Genomic DNA, 17,699 nt, shown 5'->3' on the forward strand with positions numbered 1-17,699 from the left:
GACAGCAAAATGAGCCAAAACCCGATCTTTTGGTGTCGGCATCCATCGGAGCATTTTTCAATTGTCTTTCTGTTCTGAGTTGAGTTGGAGACTTCTTCTCTTCATCTTAGTGACACTCTCTTTGTTGAAAACGACTAGCAACAAATTAATCTTTTACTTCTGGTGGGTTTTATTGTAGTTCACACGTCACAGATCATTTTCTTGAATAGGAACGGAGAGTAGAAATCACGTATAAATAAACTGACACATTTTATGATGTTGGTCGAAATTCAGCTTCCCCTCCTTTCCAGACTAGCATCCGCCACTGCTTTCAACATACAAACATACAGTACATATCTACACAAACACAAATTTGTACACATTTACAAATTTATTTGCACAATTTTACACTAATGTACATGCTCATAATGTCCATATACACAAAGACGCATATACACACATTTACACATTTATTTGCACAATTTTACACTCAGGTACATATTCACAATGTCCATATTCACAAATACACACATTTACAAATTTACAAAATTTTACACTCATATATGTATTCACAATGTCCATACACGCACACACGCGCACACACACATACACGCACGCACGCACGCACACACACACACTCAGATATATATAGATGAAGGTCTCCCATGTGTCCAATTCACACTCATGGCTCACATACAATGCATGACCAATTCCCTGTTTTCGCCTTTGCCAAGTCATCCACGGTCATTCCAAGGCATTGCTCGTGATACCACCTTTCACATTCGTCACACTGTATCTATTTAAAGGGGAAAAATAAACAAACACGCAGCATTATAAAACAACATATTACAAAATTATGGCAGGATGGCATATAAGGCAGGAAACATTTTGGATTGAGAAGATGATACAGTTCAGCAGACAGTCTGGCCGTATCACCTTCCTATGCTAATGAGGAAAAATAGCCGTCAAAATCTGAAAGGGACCCGCCAACCATGACGTTGAAAGGCTCTACACCAGGGGTGTCAAACATACAACCCATGGGCTGGAACCAGCCTTTAGGAGGTTCCATCAGGCCCGCAGGATAATTTACAAGTGAAAAAATGCATAAAAGACTCAGAATGAGTATTTTTAATAAGGTGCAATTTATGTGTTGTCCGCTAGGGGGCACACTGCTTCCTCATTAGTTTGTAAAGTGTACGGAGGGAATGAATTTTGATTTTATGTGTTTGATTTATATGTATAAATGGTTGAAAAAGTATATATATAACATCTACCGAGGCCGTATGTGGCCCACAATGTGAAATGAGTTTCACATCCCTGCTCTACATCTACACCGATCACAGTCAAAACCATACAGATAACACCCTGTTGCCTAACACCAGACCTGTATAGGAGAGCTCATAGCAAGATAATCTGGGTCTTCCTTCTCTGCCTCTTTCCTCTGCCTGTGTGTGATGTCAGAAAATTTAACTTGGTGACTTTATGCTGTTGTTGTTGTTGTTATTGTTGTTGAGCAATCCTTTAAAATAAACCAACATGTAAAGGAACCAGTAGTTAGTTTAATGCGGCAAATTTACTTCAAACAAAATATGAAGATAAATTAATTGTATGTTCTTGCAATGTAAAACTCACCCCGTTAATCAAAGGAGGACCTGCTCCAGGTGGTTTGGCCAATGAGCACATGGCACAGTGCATGGTGGGATCAAATACTACAACATGATTGATGAATCATCATTTAATGTACATTGAAACATACATACTTTTTTTGCATGGGTGATCAGTATAAACCAGCGGTCGGCAACCTTTGACACCGAAAGAGCCATTTGAACCCGGAAAAGAAAACACTGGGAGCCGCACATCTAAAATGAAAAAAAAAAAACTTCTACTACTTTACCGCAGCATGTTTCTTATGAAATCCACGTGCTACAGAGAAAATTACATTTTATTCATTTAATGAACACATTTTGAATTCTTGAAAAAATAATGTCTGAATGTCTCTGTCGAATAAATTAAAAAGCTGAATTTAAATTGTGCATGCAGCAAACAAAAGGGAAAAATCCGTGAGCCGTCATCCTTATATCCATTTATCTTATCTAAAATGAAGATAACACTGTATATATTGCTTTTTCTTACCTTTACACTTTGTATAAACAACTATAGTGTGGTTATGTCTTATGAAGTGCTACGGAGAAAATTAAATTTTACCGATGTAATGAACACATTTTGAATTCTTGAAAAAATAATGTCTGAATGTCTCTGTCGAATAAATTAAAAAGCTGAATTTAAATTGTGCATGCAGCAAACAAAAGGGAAAAATCCGTGAGCCGTCATCCTTATATCGCCTTGGGCTTTCAAAGTATGCAGCGGAGCCTTGACCTGAATATATAAAATCAATTGGGGGAAAAAGCACTGTGTCACTAAACAATGAAAATTAAATATTTGCAAAATATCTGCATAAATATTTATTTTACCTGGTTAATGGGACTTCTGCTCCTGAACCTCTGCGCACAGCTTCTGCAAATCGGGGCTGTACGAAGTCACTTTCATCTTTACGCAGGACTGTAAGCTGTCATCTGTGAGCCGTAAGCGGTGTTTGTTTTTAATGCAGTTCATGGTGGAGAATAGCTGCTCACATACATATGTGGATCCGAAGATCGACAGGACTCCAAAGGCATATTTCTTCATGTTCGTGTAGGTGTCGGGGATGGCATTCCATGTTTCAAATATGAGTTTGTCCGGTCTCGGGAGGTTCTCAATATCACTCCATTTGTGATTCTGAGCAAGAGTGGCCTTCTGACGGGCAACATCTTCAAGGTCCTCTGTCAAGCGTTTGAATTTGGACACCCAAATGTCTTTGTCAGCTATGTCAGCCAGCTCCAGCTCCAGAGCAGGTCCATTGGCTTTGCCGGGGTTGAAAGTCGCTCAAAATAGACGCCGTTTCAGCGGGTATACCAGCTTCCGCAGTGTGACGTCTATTTTGAGCGACGAAAAAAATAATATCAAATAATTTAATTAATATTTTAATATTTCAAGATCACAATCATCTTCAAATTTAGAACTAAAATAATATAAAAACTAACACAAATAAAACACACTTCAATTAAATACAAAAAAAATTTTTTTAGTAATTTATTTTCCCAAGCCAATCAGAGCCGCATTATAAGGATGAAAGAGCCGCATGAGGCTCCGGAGCCGCGGGATGCCGACTGATGGTATAAACTATCAAACCTGATGCTGCCAGTATTTCCAATCCAAGTCTTGTTCTCTCATTGGCCATTTCTTTCGTTGACGAATCAAATTTAATATGTGGAATCTTTGGAAAAGTTTTCATGAGCTCTGCGGCAATCTGAAACACAAAGAGTTTTTCTTGTCTTGTGGGAGTAACAAAATTGTTTGGAGTGAACAATTTAAAAACACAGATTATGCAAGGAAGCAGTGTGTTCACATTTCTTTTTTAAATGAAACACATCATATAGACACAGATAATATACAAGCAGTGGCCATTCTATATTATTGGAAGAGTTACACTTGCCAAGGTAACAATCACACCGCAGCTGGATGAATCCTGCTGTGTGGGGTGGGCCAAACATCCTCCTTTCCATTCTTTATCCTCCCACTCTGCATTTCCGTGGTGCATTCTCCGCATTGTTAAGAATTCACTGTGTGTTTGATGAAGGAGACAAGAATAAAAACTTTCCCACTGTGAAAATTAGTCTAACTTGGTTTACATACATTGAATAGCCTGAAGAGTTGATGAGAAAATATTCACATCTGCGATGCAGGTGGCACAATTAAGTTTAGGTGTAGGCTAAGATATGTCAGGACCACATCTACACATTCTGCAGTGGTGAAATCATGGAGGTATAAATACCGGAATCTTTTGGCTGCAGTCGTGGAATCGTTGACCTCTGTGTGACACTGAGCAGGATTGACCAGATATACTGTTCCAGTATCAGCATTTATGTACTGGAAAAGGTGTAAAAAAAAATCCAAGGTTACACATACATTGTTTTATATTTAGGGAAAGTGACATATGAACTAGAGGTTGAAAATTGTCAAGACTCAAAATTTAGAAAAAAACACCCTTGTAACTATTTTGGCATGCATTTCTTTTTCTTTTCAATGTGAATACATGAACTGCACTCACCAGAAGTTTCCAGTGGTTATTGTTTACATTTACAAAGGATAAAATTCCTTTGTAAGAGTTCAGGTTTTCCTGTCAATGCAAAAAAAGTTAAGTGTTTTAACTTACATTCATTGATCTAGTAAACGCATGATGGTTTTGAGAGCTATCACCATAATTGGCTTGCGGGCCCTTGCCCAGGTCATAACAATACCTTCGGGAAACAGTGCCGTGGAAGCATACTCTTGTCACCAGAGATAATCAGTTCAGCAGTGTAGTAACTCATAAGATAAAGGCTCGTCATCATGAGTTTCTTGGCCAAAACGTGAAACAATCCTTCAATGATCTATGTAGAAGAGCAATAATTTTTGTGACATTATTTTTCAAATGAGTATTTAATGATTGAATTTAATCAGTATAAAAACAAAATGAGAATTGCACCTCGCCAGTGAGCCACTCATGAGGTCGGAGTGAACATCGCTCGCTGTGCCGAATTAACAAACTGCGGTCTTCCAGCAACGAAGGGAGCACTGCAATCACAACTTCTGCTGGCTTACGACTCCATAAATCTTGTAACTGTAACCACAAGCACGAAACAACAAAAATGTCATGGACCATTATTATATGTTTGGTGTCGTTGACACCTCTGACACCACTTTGTAACAAGTGTAATAATACCTGCTGAGCTGGAGTTGTTGAATGTTGGATATGCAGCCCTTGACCGCTGTCAGTTTGAGGAGACTCCAAGGCTTGGCTCTGGACTGCAGAACCAGACTCCTGAGAAGCGCTGATATCAGTGGTTTCATTGATGACCTTGTGAACAGAGAAAGGCTTGTTTCAAATCAGCCATTTTAACTTTGAATGAGAGCTTGAACAGTAACACATCAGTGTGCGATGTGTTTGTCATTTATCATTTATCATTTATCAAGGCTCTGTGGGACTGCTTCGACTGCAGTCCCGCTTCGACTCAACCCAGTCCCGCTTCGACTCAATCAGGCGCTGACGTGTCACCTGATGAAGACGCTGGAGAGACTTGTCCTCGCCTACCTGCGAACGCTGGTGAGCCCCTCACTGGACCCGCTATCGTTTGCCTACCAGCCCGGCATCGGTGTGGAGGACGCCATCATCGACCTCCTCCACTCGGCGCTGTTACACCTGGAGAATGCTGGGAGCTCTGTGAGGATCATGTTCTTTGATTTCTCCAGTGCCTTCAACACCATCCAGCCCAAAATACTGGGGGACAAGATGCAGCACGCTGGCGTGGACCACAAACTCACATCATGGATTACAGATTACCTCACAAACCGGCTGCAGTATGTGCGGGCACAGAGCTGTGAGTCGGACAGGCTTCTCTGCAGCACTGGGGCACCGCAGGGGACTGTCCTGGCTCCATTCCTGTTCACCCTCTACAGCTCAGACTTCAGCTACATCACTCCAACCTGCCACCTTCAGAAGTTCTCTGACAACTCTGCGATTGTCGCACTCATTACAGAAGCAAGTGATCAGGAGTACAAGGCACTGACGAAGGACTTAATGCAGGTGCATATATGCCTATATCTATGTTTTATATTTTATATTGCATTCTGTCCTGTGTACAGTTCTTTTTTCAGAAACATTTACCGTATTGGCCCGAATTTAAGACGGTGTTTTTTGAGTTGAAATAAGATTGAAAAAGTGGGGGTTGTCTTATATCCGGGGTCTAGACATTATACCCATTCACGACGCTAGATGGCGCCAGATATCATTGAAGCGAATGCTGAACTTGACTCCCCAGGCCAAAGTGAACCCTGCCACGAAGAGTAAAATAAAAAAATAGAGGTAGCACGAAGAAGAAAAATAAAAAATAGCGGTAAGAAAGAAAAGAGAAGAGAATAATAGAAGAGATAACAGAAAATGGTCAAACGTAGCGATAATCTGGAGAAAAGTGGGTTGAAGATCGGCCAGGTTAACCGGCAGCTGAGGAGAAATTATAATGTAATTTACATTTCAAAAACCAGAAGTCAATCATTTACGAATGTGATTGCACATTAGTTTACATATTTAAATGTTCAGATAAAATTGGATGAGGCAAAACAACATGCTTTTTATCCCAAATATATTGTTATAATCATTTGTTTCAGATGTACTGTAATTAATTTCTGTGTAAAAATTAATTTGGTGTTCAAAACGGCTTTTTTCAAACTTGAGTCGTGAAAAAGAGGGGGTCGTCTAATATTCAGGCCAATACGGTATTTTGTGCATGCAATACTTTGTTTTTCTTTTGTACCCCTTCAATTTTTGCTGCTGTAGATTGCTAATTTATCTGTTGTGGGACAAATAAAGGTTTTCTTATCTTATCCATCCATCCATTTTCAACACTGCCTATCACGGATGCAAGGAATTGCTGGAACCTATCCCAGCTAACTTGAGACGGAGGGAAGACAGCACCCTGAAATGGTCGTGTAATCAACCTAAATTGACACCCTAAATGGAGTACCTGTGTGCTGTAACCTTTAAAATGGAATGGCTTTGTGATTCCCTTGACGTATCTCCCCCTCTTTTTCTGATTTCGTTGTTTCCATTTTTCCTCGTCCACTCTAAAACTCTAAAAAAAAAAAAGGCAGGACACATAAACTGAATATTTCCATTGATGTTTTCCAAACATTTCTTCAGTAATATCATGCTGTAACTGTTATTGATCATTGAAATGACCGCCTCTTTTTGAAATACACAACAGCCCATCTTAATTTGAAAATCAATTAGACTTTGATAGTTTCGATTTTGTATCACAGCAGTCTATTTGATTTTATGACAAACTTTTACATTTGTATTATGAGAAATAGGTCGACTGTATCTGAGTTGTGATAAAAAGCAATTATTGTGGAAATGTACAACAGGCAGGATTTTGTTTTTCAATGATTGTTGCATAATTAGTCGTGAACATAGTCAGGAATATCCTATTTTTAAGGATTACTGCAAAGACATTTGGAAGCAACAGACTTAAGTATTGTTGGAGTTTGTACCGTTTAAATATTTTTATCTGAAAAGTATACATTGTCATATTTTAGATGGATGGTGTGATTTGCTTACCTTTCTTTTCAAAGACCGACTGTGGTCGTCAAACTCCTTCAACATAGCTGTGTGGATGAGCTGGTACTGGACAACAAAATCATCTAGCCTGGTGAGCCTTCGAGACGGGAACCGAACGTGTTTCAAATCCCACTGGCTTTTCTCCATTATGCCCTGTGTTTTATTGTCATCTGTGATATTCTGAAAGACAGTTACAGTTGCTTCAAATAGGAAAACATGATTTTAATACAGCAGAATGTGTTTCCATTGAGCTACCTGTCTTTTCAGGGTTTTCAGGACATTATATCTCCGTGTTGCATTCTGATAAACTGTGCCAGTCCCATGACGTCCAAGATCACCTAAGAACCCCCCACAACCACACACACACACACACACACACACACACACACACACACACATATATATAAAATATGTATTTCCACTTGTGTGTTTGTGCACATGTGTGTGCATGTGTTTTTGTGTGTGTTCACCTACCAAGCATCATAGCAGACCACAGTGCAGCATAGGGTAAGATGTATCGACACAAGTGATGAATAAGTCCTTTGCAATAATACACGTTGGTCTGGCCATCTTCATCCAAAGGAGCTTTGGCAATTACTCGACTGAAATGCTTGGCAAAAATGTTTTTTCCGTCGATGTCCTAAATATTGTAGAGGTTATTGATTATAACATAACTACCCCAAAAAATCTCAGGTAGAACAAAAGCCATATTAATTAAAAGAAAGTTATCAAACAAAGGAGATCAAATGAAAAATTACATACATTATGCTTGAAAAAGGTCAATGTTTTTAGGAATTGTTAATTAGTGGCCCACATGAATAATAACATTCAATCAAAATGTGCATTCATTGACAGATTTTATACGAGTGTAAGCGTAAATAAAAAAGTCTACCTCATCAAGAAGTCCTTCACTTTCTCGGTTTTCCTCAAAAGACTGCAGGTTTTTGAAGTGCTTTTCAACGTTTTGTCCACTGCATGGACTGGAGAAAACGACTGTAGCACTTAAAACCATGTCATCCAGAGCTTGTAAAGTTGTTGCGGTTGTAAAAAGTCCGATTACATGTATAGCCAGGTGGTATTCTTGTTTAGCGCTGAAAGAAATGACATAAAGACATCTGTGATCAACACAAAGTAGTGATAAGAGTATTGTTTAAATTAATGAAATGTAATTGTAATTTAAATGTTCTTACAACTTTCTACAAATTTCCTTGGCATTCTTCATGAGATGACTCCGGCATCGGTGCAGAACTGGGATGTCAAAATCTGCAGATTTCCCTTTTCCACTTACTATTGAGTAGTAATGCTCAATGGTGTTAGTCAAATTGGTCTTCATAAACGATAGACACAGTGCTTGCATTATGACGATGGAACCGTCGCATAGTAGCATCAGTGGAGGCCGCAACGCTCTCTGCCCATACGCCTTTGCAACATCTGTTAGAAATGCATCAAGAAAATACTTGACGGAGGCAGTGGTGTGGTCACATGTCAAGTAAGTCGCCACAGGAAAGGGTGAGGAGTTCTTGGAAGGATTCCTCACAACAAGCTCATACACATAAAATGGTGGGGAGCCCTTTCCCTTCTTCATAATGCTACCAGTAGCATCCAAATACAAGATGTCTTCTCTTGTCCTGTCATGATAGATGTCTATGCTCCTCAGTGACCACAATAGTACTCCTTTAGGAAATAAAAAAAAATTTTGGAGAACATCATCTCGTTTGTTTGATTTTCCTTCAACCATGAACTGCAAACTTAAGAGCTCATTGTTATGGAGACGACTTTTTTGTCGAACTTCCCATGAGATGGTTTTCAATACAGAAGGTGTGGGTGCCTCATCTCTGCATCCAGACTCCATAACTGTGTCATGTAATTGGCCTATGTTATGTAAGTACATTGACCTCGGCAATTCTTTTTGCAATGTCTTCGCCATTGCACTCCTGTCCTTTCCTCTTATTGGTCTTGATTTTAATTCGATGCGATTATGAATGCTTGTCTTGCCCTTGAAATTCACAGCGGCTTTCAGATCCTTTGCATTATTTACCGTGACTGTTACTTGAACAGGACAGTCTTCAAAGGGACAGTTACCCAGACACCAAAATTCAGGACCTTGTCTTTGTGAGCCAAGTGTCTTAATTCTGTGTCTTTTAAAAGCAAAAGAGCAATATGGATGGATTGATCGAATTCCTTTGGAGATGATGTTTGTCCACTGAAGAGTTTTCAATCCTCTACGTGTTCTTGATTTCTGTAGCGAGGTCCAGTCCTTTTGGTCAATGAAAAAATATGTTGATTTAGAAGGCACAAGGTTCCTTATGAACCCATCATCTTCTTCAGACACAGCAGTCTCACTGGCATTGGTCATAGTTCCCTAGGGCGAAACAGGACAACAACAGAAAAAAAAGTATATATTAGTTAAAACACTCGCTTGACCAAGAGGTTTTCTTGGTTCTAAAATTGCCAATGGTGTCCCTCTTTGGGACGTGAGTCCAAACTGTTGGTGCTCCCTAATGTTGCCAATGGTGTCCCTTTTTTACTCATCAACAAGTGGGTACTTAGCCAGAGGCAAAGACGCTCATGAAAAAAAAAAAAAATAGGGAATCGATAGACTTCTCAACAAAACAGGATGATTGTGGAGAGCTGTCGAGAATCACATACGCCCAGGGCTGAGCATGCACACTCAGCAATTCATGAGCGTCTTTGTCAGTGGCTAAGTACAACGTACAAGGCGACCAAATTGGTTGCAATCACACCATGCCACTATGTAAACAGAACAACTTGAAATCAGCCAAGAAATCAGGAAAAACCCAATGTCTCTTGGGAGTCTAAATGTAAAACAACAGCCAGTGGTGTCTTCCTCACGTTCCCCCTAATGGTGCATCAGTAACAGCCCCATTTACAAAACAAAGGCAGTTCTTCACACCTTTGCTTGGCTGTTAGCCCTTAAACTCTGTCCCACAGGGAGGGCGACAGTCATGGGGGGGGGGGGGAATCCCAGGATGTCTCAAAAAGGGACACCTCTGGGTCATGCTAATGTTGGTTAATCTCTAAATACCCTGACAGTTACAACATAGATTTTGACTTCCATCCATCTAAAGAGCCAGCCAGTCAGCCAAAGCTGTTTAGTTTCACAGCCGTGAATAATTATGCCTTTCCCATTTGACTTTGGGCAAGAGACAAGGAACAACCAGGAATGGTCTACAATACATCACCGGACACTTCAAGACAAAATACTCAACAAAACAAAGTGACAGGGAGTATTATACCGTATTTCCAAGCAGGATATATATCAGTTCTGACTCTGTGCAAATGAAATGTACTTTCTACATACAAAAATGTGAAGTACAAGTCTAGCATTATGGAAAATCCACATGCAGTAATACTTTGAATTTTTCAAGGGCGGGCCACCATATCATTTTTATTCGGGCCTGTGCACAATTGAGGTGCCTCACACAATTCCAAATGGGTCTTTGGTGGTTTGGGAGGGAGGTAGAAAATGTGTTAATTGTCGTGAGGCACTTGCATTGACTTTTATATTTTTACAATCACTGGTTGCACAGACAGTTTGAATGCACTCTAGAGATCAAAATGCCCCATTTGTTTAGGTTTTTTTGTTTTGTGCGTGTGTTTGTGTGTGTGTGTGTGTGTGTGTGTGTGTGTGTGTGTGTGTGTGTGTGTGTGTGTGTGCGTGCGTGCGTGCGTGCGTGCGTGCGCGTGTGTGTGTGTGTGTGTGTGTGTGTGTGTGTGTGCGAGCGTGCATTGTTTGTCCATACTCATCACTAGAACCTTGTTTCCTACTTATTTTTAAAGTGATTTATGTTTTGAGCTTTACAAACAGTTCATTTCTTCAAGGTTTTTCAACCTTCCATGCTGTATTCTTTCAAAACGAGAGTCAAACTACTGACATGGTGCAATCGGTTCGCTCTCCGGAGTCTTTTTTGATTATAAACATTATTTGGGATTCGAAGAAAACGAAATAATGTCAAATTAAATTATTTCCTAGGTGTAAGCATGAAGGGATGTGTGTCTACATGGGACTCAGGCCTCTTGCCCAATTTCAGCCTGGACAGTCTGCAGCTCAGCTTAAAAACTCAAAACAAGTCGAAAATAAAATGCATACATAATCTTAAACAAACAATGTATATTTGGTTGCATCACACAACATAACACTAATGATGCAATTTGTCTTTTATATCATCTCAACCAACACCTTACCCCAAAGACCTTGAATAACAGAACTCTGTGTGAAGAAGAGAAACATTTTTTCAAGTTATAAAAAAAAATACATTCAAAAGAACATGTTTAAACAATACACCTATTTAATATATTAACATAAGATTATGCGACTCTTTGCATAATACGGTTAAAATAAAAAAGTATGACAAAAATCTTAACTCCATTTAACCCTGTAAGACCCAAATGTAGAAAAAAAAATACGAGAGCAACAGTTTTTGACCACTTCGTAACTGCAGAAAAATAGTCAAGCATCAGCTAAAAGTTACTAGAACTAAAAACAACTGCAAATAATATACAGTGTTCCAAATACATTTTGAAGTTTCAAATACCTAATGCCATTTATTTCAATGTATAAGCATGTAAGGAGTGCAGAGGCCTTAGGTAATGTATCTGGTTTACAAGCTATTATGGCAACCAGGAAGTCTGAACGCTTCAGCCACGCAACATGGACTTAACCAGCTCTAATTCAAATTTGATGAATGTTTTCCCTCATATTTAACATACACTTAGACTACAAGTACAAAAGAGGACATGCAGAACAAGTTTACATGTTCTGATGTGTTATCCTCCACGTTGATTGTAACATGTTCTGTCCGCTGTGGTGGGAGCTTGTACGATTGTGACTCCTCCTATTAAACAAACACTTACATTTAACATGTTCATACTTAACTCTTACTAGCCACGATGCCGGCGCTACTAGTAGTGACCTCATATACATGTTCCACGTGTTAAAGTGAAGAAAAGAAAAACGTGAAGGAATTTTCCTCAATTGAATCTTGAACAACCCAATTGTTCAAAATAAGCAGATGAGCATGCTCATTTGCCATCCATTCGCTGTTTTTTTTTTTTGGCGTTTGTCGTTCGACATTCAACCACATATTTCTAGTCAGTAGCGGCCGCTGGGTCCAAGTCAATTATCCAGCTAACTGCTCAATGCTGGTTTTGTCTTTGTCAGGCCCTTTGGTCCAAATAACAAGGGCAACCCTATATTTTGACTTTTTCACTAAAGACAATGTGTCACTTGCTTCTTCTTGTCTGATTATTGCGCCCAAATAAATAAATTGATATGAAGTTGTTCCGCTTCTTTCCCACGTCTCTACGAACCGACATGCTCAACGTAGCGCGGGCGCGAAATACTGCGCGATGATTGGTTGGTTGGTTTGGGATAACTGTTATGCGCATGCGCTAAGGACGCTCGGCATTCTGGTAAATGTAGTTTTGACCCTATATGGTCATTTTTCAAATCACAACATGCCAACGAACGTGACCGCCATTTCATGACGGTTAGTGTAAAACTAACGTAGAAAATGGACCGAGTTCTATGTTTCTATTTTCCGAGTTCTATCATTCTATTTTTTTCACTTATCGTATTTATTTGAGCATGATAACACGAGACATAGAACAATAAAAAGAAAAAATACGTTTCAAAACATTTACATTATGATTACATTACATTACATTATATGATTACATTCGCATATGTAAAACAAAATTACTTCATGTATTGCATGATATCTTCCAAAATATTGCAATATGTATATTTTTGTTTTGTATGGGGTAGTGATGTGTCGTTCGCGAACGAGCCGGCTCTTAGAGCCGGCTCTTTGAAGTGAACGACATGAGCTGGCTCCTAAGAGGGAGCCGCTTTAATGGGAGCCGACTTTTTTTTTCCTCCTGTTTTTTCCCCCTTTCGGTTAAAGCCGCACGTGATTGGTCAAGATCCGTGGTAGAAGAGGGAGGAGAGGGTTACACACTCGCACACGCACACAAATGGATAGGAAACGCAGTGAAATTTGGACTGATTTCAACTTAATTGATAGTTCAAAGGCAGCGTGTAGACTGTGCAAGGTTAAAATGTCCAATATCAAATATTAATTTATCATTTGTTGTTTGGTAATCAAAGCTTACTTATGTTGTTTTACTGTAAATATTTAAACACTTATAAATATGCACAATCAGAGATTGGAACTTTTTGTTGACCTTTTTTTGAGATGGGTCTTTGTTTTTGTACTTTGTAATTTATTTTTTTGTAGCACTCCATGTTGTACGCCATGTTGAGTATGTTCAGAAGAATATAAATAAAGCCATATAAATAATAAATATTTGATATACTGTATATTTTTTACATTCGTAATTCATTTTACACATAATTTTACATTATTTTTGGTATTAAAGTAATTTAAGCAACAAAAAAACTGAGGAGACATTTGGGAGCCGAAAGAGCCGTCTCTTTTTAGTGAGCCGAGCCAAAAGAACCGGCTCTCTAAAAAGAGCCGGAATTCCCATCACTAGTATGGGGCACCTCTGGAGATTTGCCGACGTATAACCTCACGGACCAATGTACACTTCTTCCAGCCAAAAGTATCGCAAGAGCAAACAATGGGACTCAAATACTTACCGTTTCTTTCTCAGACTCATCTTTGCAAAAAATTTGCTGATAGGATTTTGTTGAGGCAGGCAGGTCGCTGCTCACTTTATCCAAGAAGAGTAAAGAGTGAATATTTCGGGGTTCAGATTCACACCTATTTCAAATTGGGGGCGTGGCCACAAAGGTATCAAATTTCAGCGATGGTCTGCGGTCAATGATTCACTCAACACTTTCCTCAGGATAGGTTACTGTATTATTATTAATTATCATTTTATGTTTGAGCATCATATTATTTCATGTTAAGCATAGCTGAATTATATTCTGTTGTTTAATAATTGCTTGGACATGTTTTTATGTTGATAGGTTCTGGTTGGCTGTTAAAGTAAGAGAAGCAGGAAGTGATTTTAATTACAAGACTTGGGTTCTCGAACGCACTGCAGTGCGGACGTCTTTTCTATCCCCTTTTAATAGACTGCATTAAAGGATTCCATCTCTCCTTTTGTCATTCGTAAAGTAGAGCTATCCACTAAAAACAACGGACCCCTCAACTTACATTAGCTTTGACAATTTCGTTGTTTTACACTTGAGAGTAATAGCTTCAGAGATGCAATTGAAAGATTCAAAGCTAAAATTCAACTGATAAGTCAATTCAGTTGTTATTGTCAAATATGCTCTATGTGTAACATATAGCACAGATGAAATTACTTTCCTCTCTCAACCACAGTGCAAACATGTACTATATTGAACACACAGCTAAAATTTTAGAAAAAAATCATGAGACATAAATATACACAGACAGTATGATTTTTTGGGGCGTGATGTATGCCACTGACACTATTGTTTATTGTGTGGTAGTACTTTATGTGGAAGGTTAGGCATAGAAAAAAAAGTAGTGTGTTTGCGGTAACCCGACCGACCGAGAATTTCTACATCGAAAAAAAATTTACGGTCGACATTTTTTTCAAACAACCCTCTACATTTTTGTGTAGAGGGTTTACATCGGTGCAAACTCTTGCGATATTCACGTTGAGCACGAGCGTCGTTTGCCCTGTCGTCTGTCAACAACATTGAAACATGGTGGCGGTCGCGATCTCCGACGACAGTTTTAACCGCGTTTTCTGTGTTTCAGTCGCATGCTCGCTACGAATAAAATAGCATCGATTGATGTATCGAAAAAATTCAGCGAACTATGTGATGAACACCACGGGCCGAGTAAAAACCAAGGGCGAGGAGGACGGCGGAGGAGGACAGCGGCGGCGCACCTTGGCCCCCCCGAGTCCGGAGCGGAGAGAAAACTAAATAGGTGGCGGCGGCGGCGCGGGTTCAATGTCTTCTTGTTTTATGTTTTATGGTTATTTTGTTTACATTTTTGATGGGGGAAAAAAAGATTAAAAAATAAAAAACTTTGTCCGACCTACCGACCCTATGCTGAAATTTCATGTTACCGGAAACACACCATCTTTTTTGTTTGGCCTTACCATGTTTTGGGTTGAAAAAATTGAAGGGAGTGGAGCTTCCCTGCAGTGCGCTTCTGACAGTGAAGGTTCGCAAAGTCACATCGAGCATTCAGTAGCAACTACACTGAAAAATAGAAAACTTCTCCAGTCTTGTGCCTCGAACCGAGTGTAGTCACCAGAAATGATGAATACACAAGACCAGCGAGAGACTTACACACAAGTAGGGTCAACAATAATAAATAAAACAAATAACAAGCAACAACAACAGACAAACAAATAGCAACAACAGACACCAAGGGCACTTGTGATTATTGCATATTCGCAGAAAACAATAATCGGATGTCAGATGTGGGGGGAGGGACACCGATTGTGGCAGGAGGCAGGGGTACAGGGGGGGGCAGTGGCGGTTTTTGGGGTATGGTTATTTTGTTTACATTTTTGATGGGGGAAAAAAAGATTAAAAAATAAAAAACTTTGTCCGACCTACCGACCCTATGCTGAAATTTCATGTTACCGGAAACACACCATCTTTTTTGTTTGGCCTTACCATGTTTTGGGTTGAAAAAATTGAAGGGAGTGGAGCTTCCCTGCAGTGCGCTTCTGACAGTGAAGGTGCGCTAAGGCACATCGAGCATTCAGTAGCAACTACACTGAAAAATAGAAAACTTCTCCAGTCTTGTGCCTCGAACCGAGTGTAGTCACCTGACACGGCACGATTTATATTTTCAATGTAAAATCACAAAACGAAACAAGCACCCAACAGTGGCATTATGAAGTCTAATTCCTCTTCACTTAAACATTTAACTTAAAAATTCAAAGAAAAACTGACATTACATCATATTTCTATATGAAAAAGAAACACATTGATCCAGACACAGACAGAGAGTCAGATGATGATAGTGGTGAGAGATATGAAGAGGAGCAAGTTGAAAACACCAGAGAGGGAGAGTCAGACGACACGGGATTCATTTATTTTCAGAGCGAGGACTCAGAGCAGGAAAAGGATACAAATGAAGATCCTGAGAATTAGGAAGATGAGACTGCAATAGAAGTGGAGTGTGAGACACAGACAGAGGATATTTGCGCTTCCACAAGCACTGGACCATCAGGTATGTGATGCTGAAAAGAACATAATCCTGTTCTCTCTGTGTGTGTGTGTGTGTGTGTGTGTGTGTGTGTGTGTGTGGGTGTGTGTGTGCGTGTGTGTGTGTGTTTGTGTGTCAGAAAAGATGGTGAGTCTTTTTTAGTATTCCTTTTGAATTTTAATTTTTATTTAACAGGAACAATATATAAGACATTGCCTTCTAAAATTTGGATAATTATATGCATGTAAAACATTTAGCTTCAGTGTATTTGCAATTTTAGTCCCTGGTCAGGCTTGAAAATGTATTAATTTATATTTATTGAATACAATAAAAAATAATGAATACAATTAATAAAAAGCATCAATCAATACATTTTAGACACTCGATTATGTCTGAGTGCCTCAGCAATGTAAGTGTACCGGGTTAGTGTACATGCTGTGTCGATGCAGAATTTGTGTTTACATTTATTTGGTTTGTTTTTGTCCACAGACATCAGTAGATGTAAAGAGGACCCGCCAATGCAACCTGGGCTAAAACAGTTTCCCAGGACCCTGATGGGGGACAGGACAAGGAGCTTCAAGGCAGGCTGGTACCATATCCACGCCTGGCTTGAATATTGTCAACAGATGGACTCCGCGTATTGTTACGCAGATATTGTAGCCCTCCTAATTCTGTTTTTTTCTCATCACTGTAATGTTATGACTACAATGCTTTCAAAGTTTGATGAAAGAAAAAGTCTTTTTAGCCCTGGGTTGAACGTGCCCTTCCATCCATCAAAACCCCTGGCCCCAGCCCGGCCTCCTCAATGAAACTGATCTAGAACCGCCACTGGGGAGGCGTGGAGGGGGCAGAACATGGAGGCAGTTGAGTCTCTTGTCCGCGGTCGGTCAACATGTCAGAAATAAGGTCCTCTTTTCCCATTTGGGGGGCGTTTTATTCCCAAATGCAACATCGGATTAGGACCAGAGTGGTCGGGTTGGATAGCCGAGGGGCTGTAGGTACCCCCAGACCTACGGCCCTCACGGGATAACGAAGGTTTATTTTTTAATGATTTTTTAAAAACGGTCGAAAATGTCCACATGTTAGGCGTTCAGGCCAACTTTTCGGGAATAAGGTCCTCTCTTCCCATTTCAGGGGCGTTTTATTCCCAAATACAACATCGGATTCGGACCGGACTTGTCGGGTTAGATAGCCAGGGAGCTGTAGTTACCCCCAGACCTACGGCCCTCACGGGATAACGAAGGTCTATTTTTTAATGATTTTTTTTAAAACGGTCGAAAATGTCCACATGTTAGACATTCAGGCCAACTTTTCGGGAATAAGGGCATACTTTCCCATTTCAGGGGCGTTTTATTCCCAAATACAACATCGGATTCGGACCAGACTGGTCG

The 17,699-nt window shown here is 39.7% G+C and overlaps 1 protein-coding gene across 1 annotated transcript in view; it reads right to left on the bottom strand.

Moving 5' to 3' along the window:
- Positions 1-590: 590 nt before the first annotated feature.
- The window catches only part of LOC109513047 (uncharacterized), a 17,779-nt gene continuing 670 nt past the window's right edge, over positions 591-17,699 (bottom strand). The window contains exons 2-8 of the mRNA XM_019865251.1: positions 4,317-4,448; positions 4,127-4,195; positions 3,851-3,945; positions 3,512-3,638; positions 3,208-3,325; positions 1,612-1,688; positions 591-775 (exon numbers count right to left, since the gene is read on the bottom strand). Coding sequence (XP_019720810.1) covers positions 662-775; positions 1,612-1,688; positions 3,208-3,325; positions 3,512-3,638; positions 3,851-3,945; positions 4,127-4,195; positions 4,317-4,409 — 693 coding nt within the window. The 5' untranslated portion in view covers positions 4,410-4,448 and the 3' untranslated portion in view covers positions 591-661. The remainder of the gene's footprint in view (positions 776-1,611; positions 1,689-3,207; positions 3,326-3,511; positions 3,639-3,850; positions 3,946-4,126; positions 4,196-4,316; positions 4,449-17,699) is intronic.

This window comes from Hippocampus comes, unplaced genomic scaffold, assembly GCF_001891065.2.
Source record: "Hippocampus comes isolate QL1 unplaced genomic scaffold, H_comes_QL1_v1.1 scaffold180, whole genome shotgun sequence".
Taxonomy (NCBI): Eukaryota; Metazoa; Chordata; class Actinopteri; order Syngnathiformes; family Syngnathidae; genus Hippocampus; species Hippocampus comes.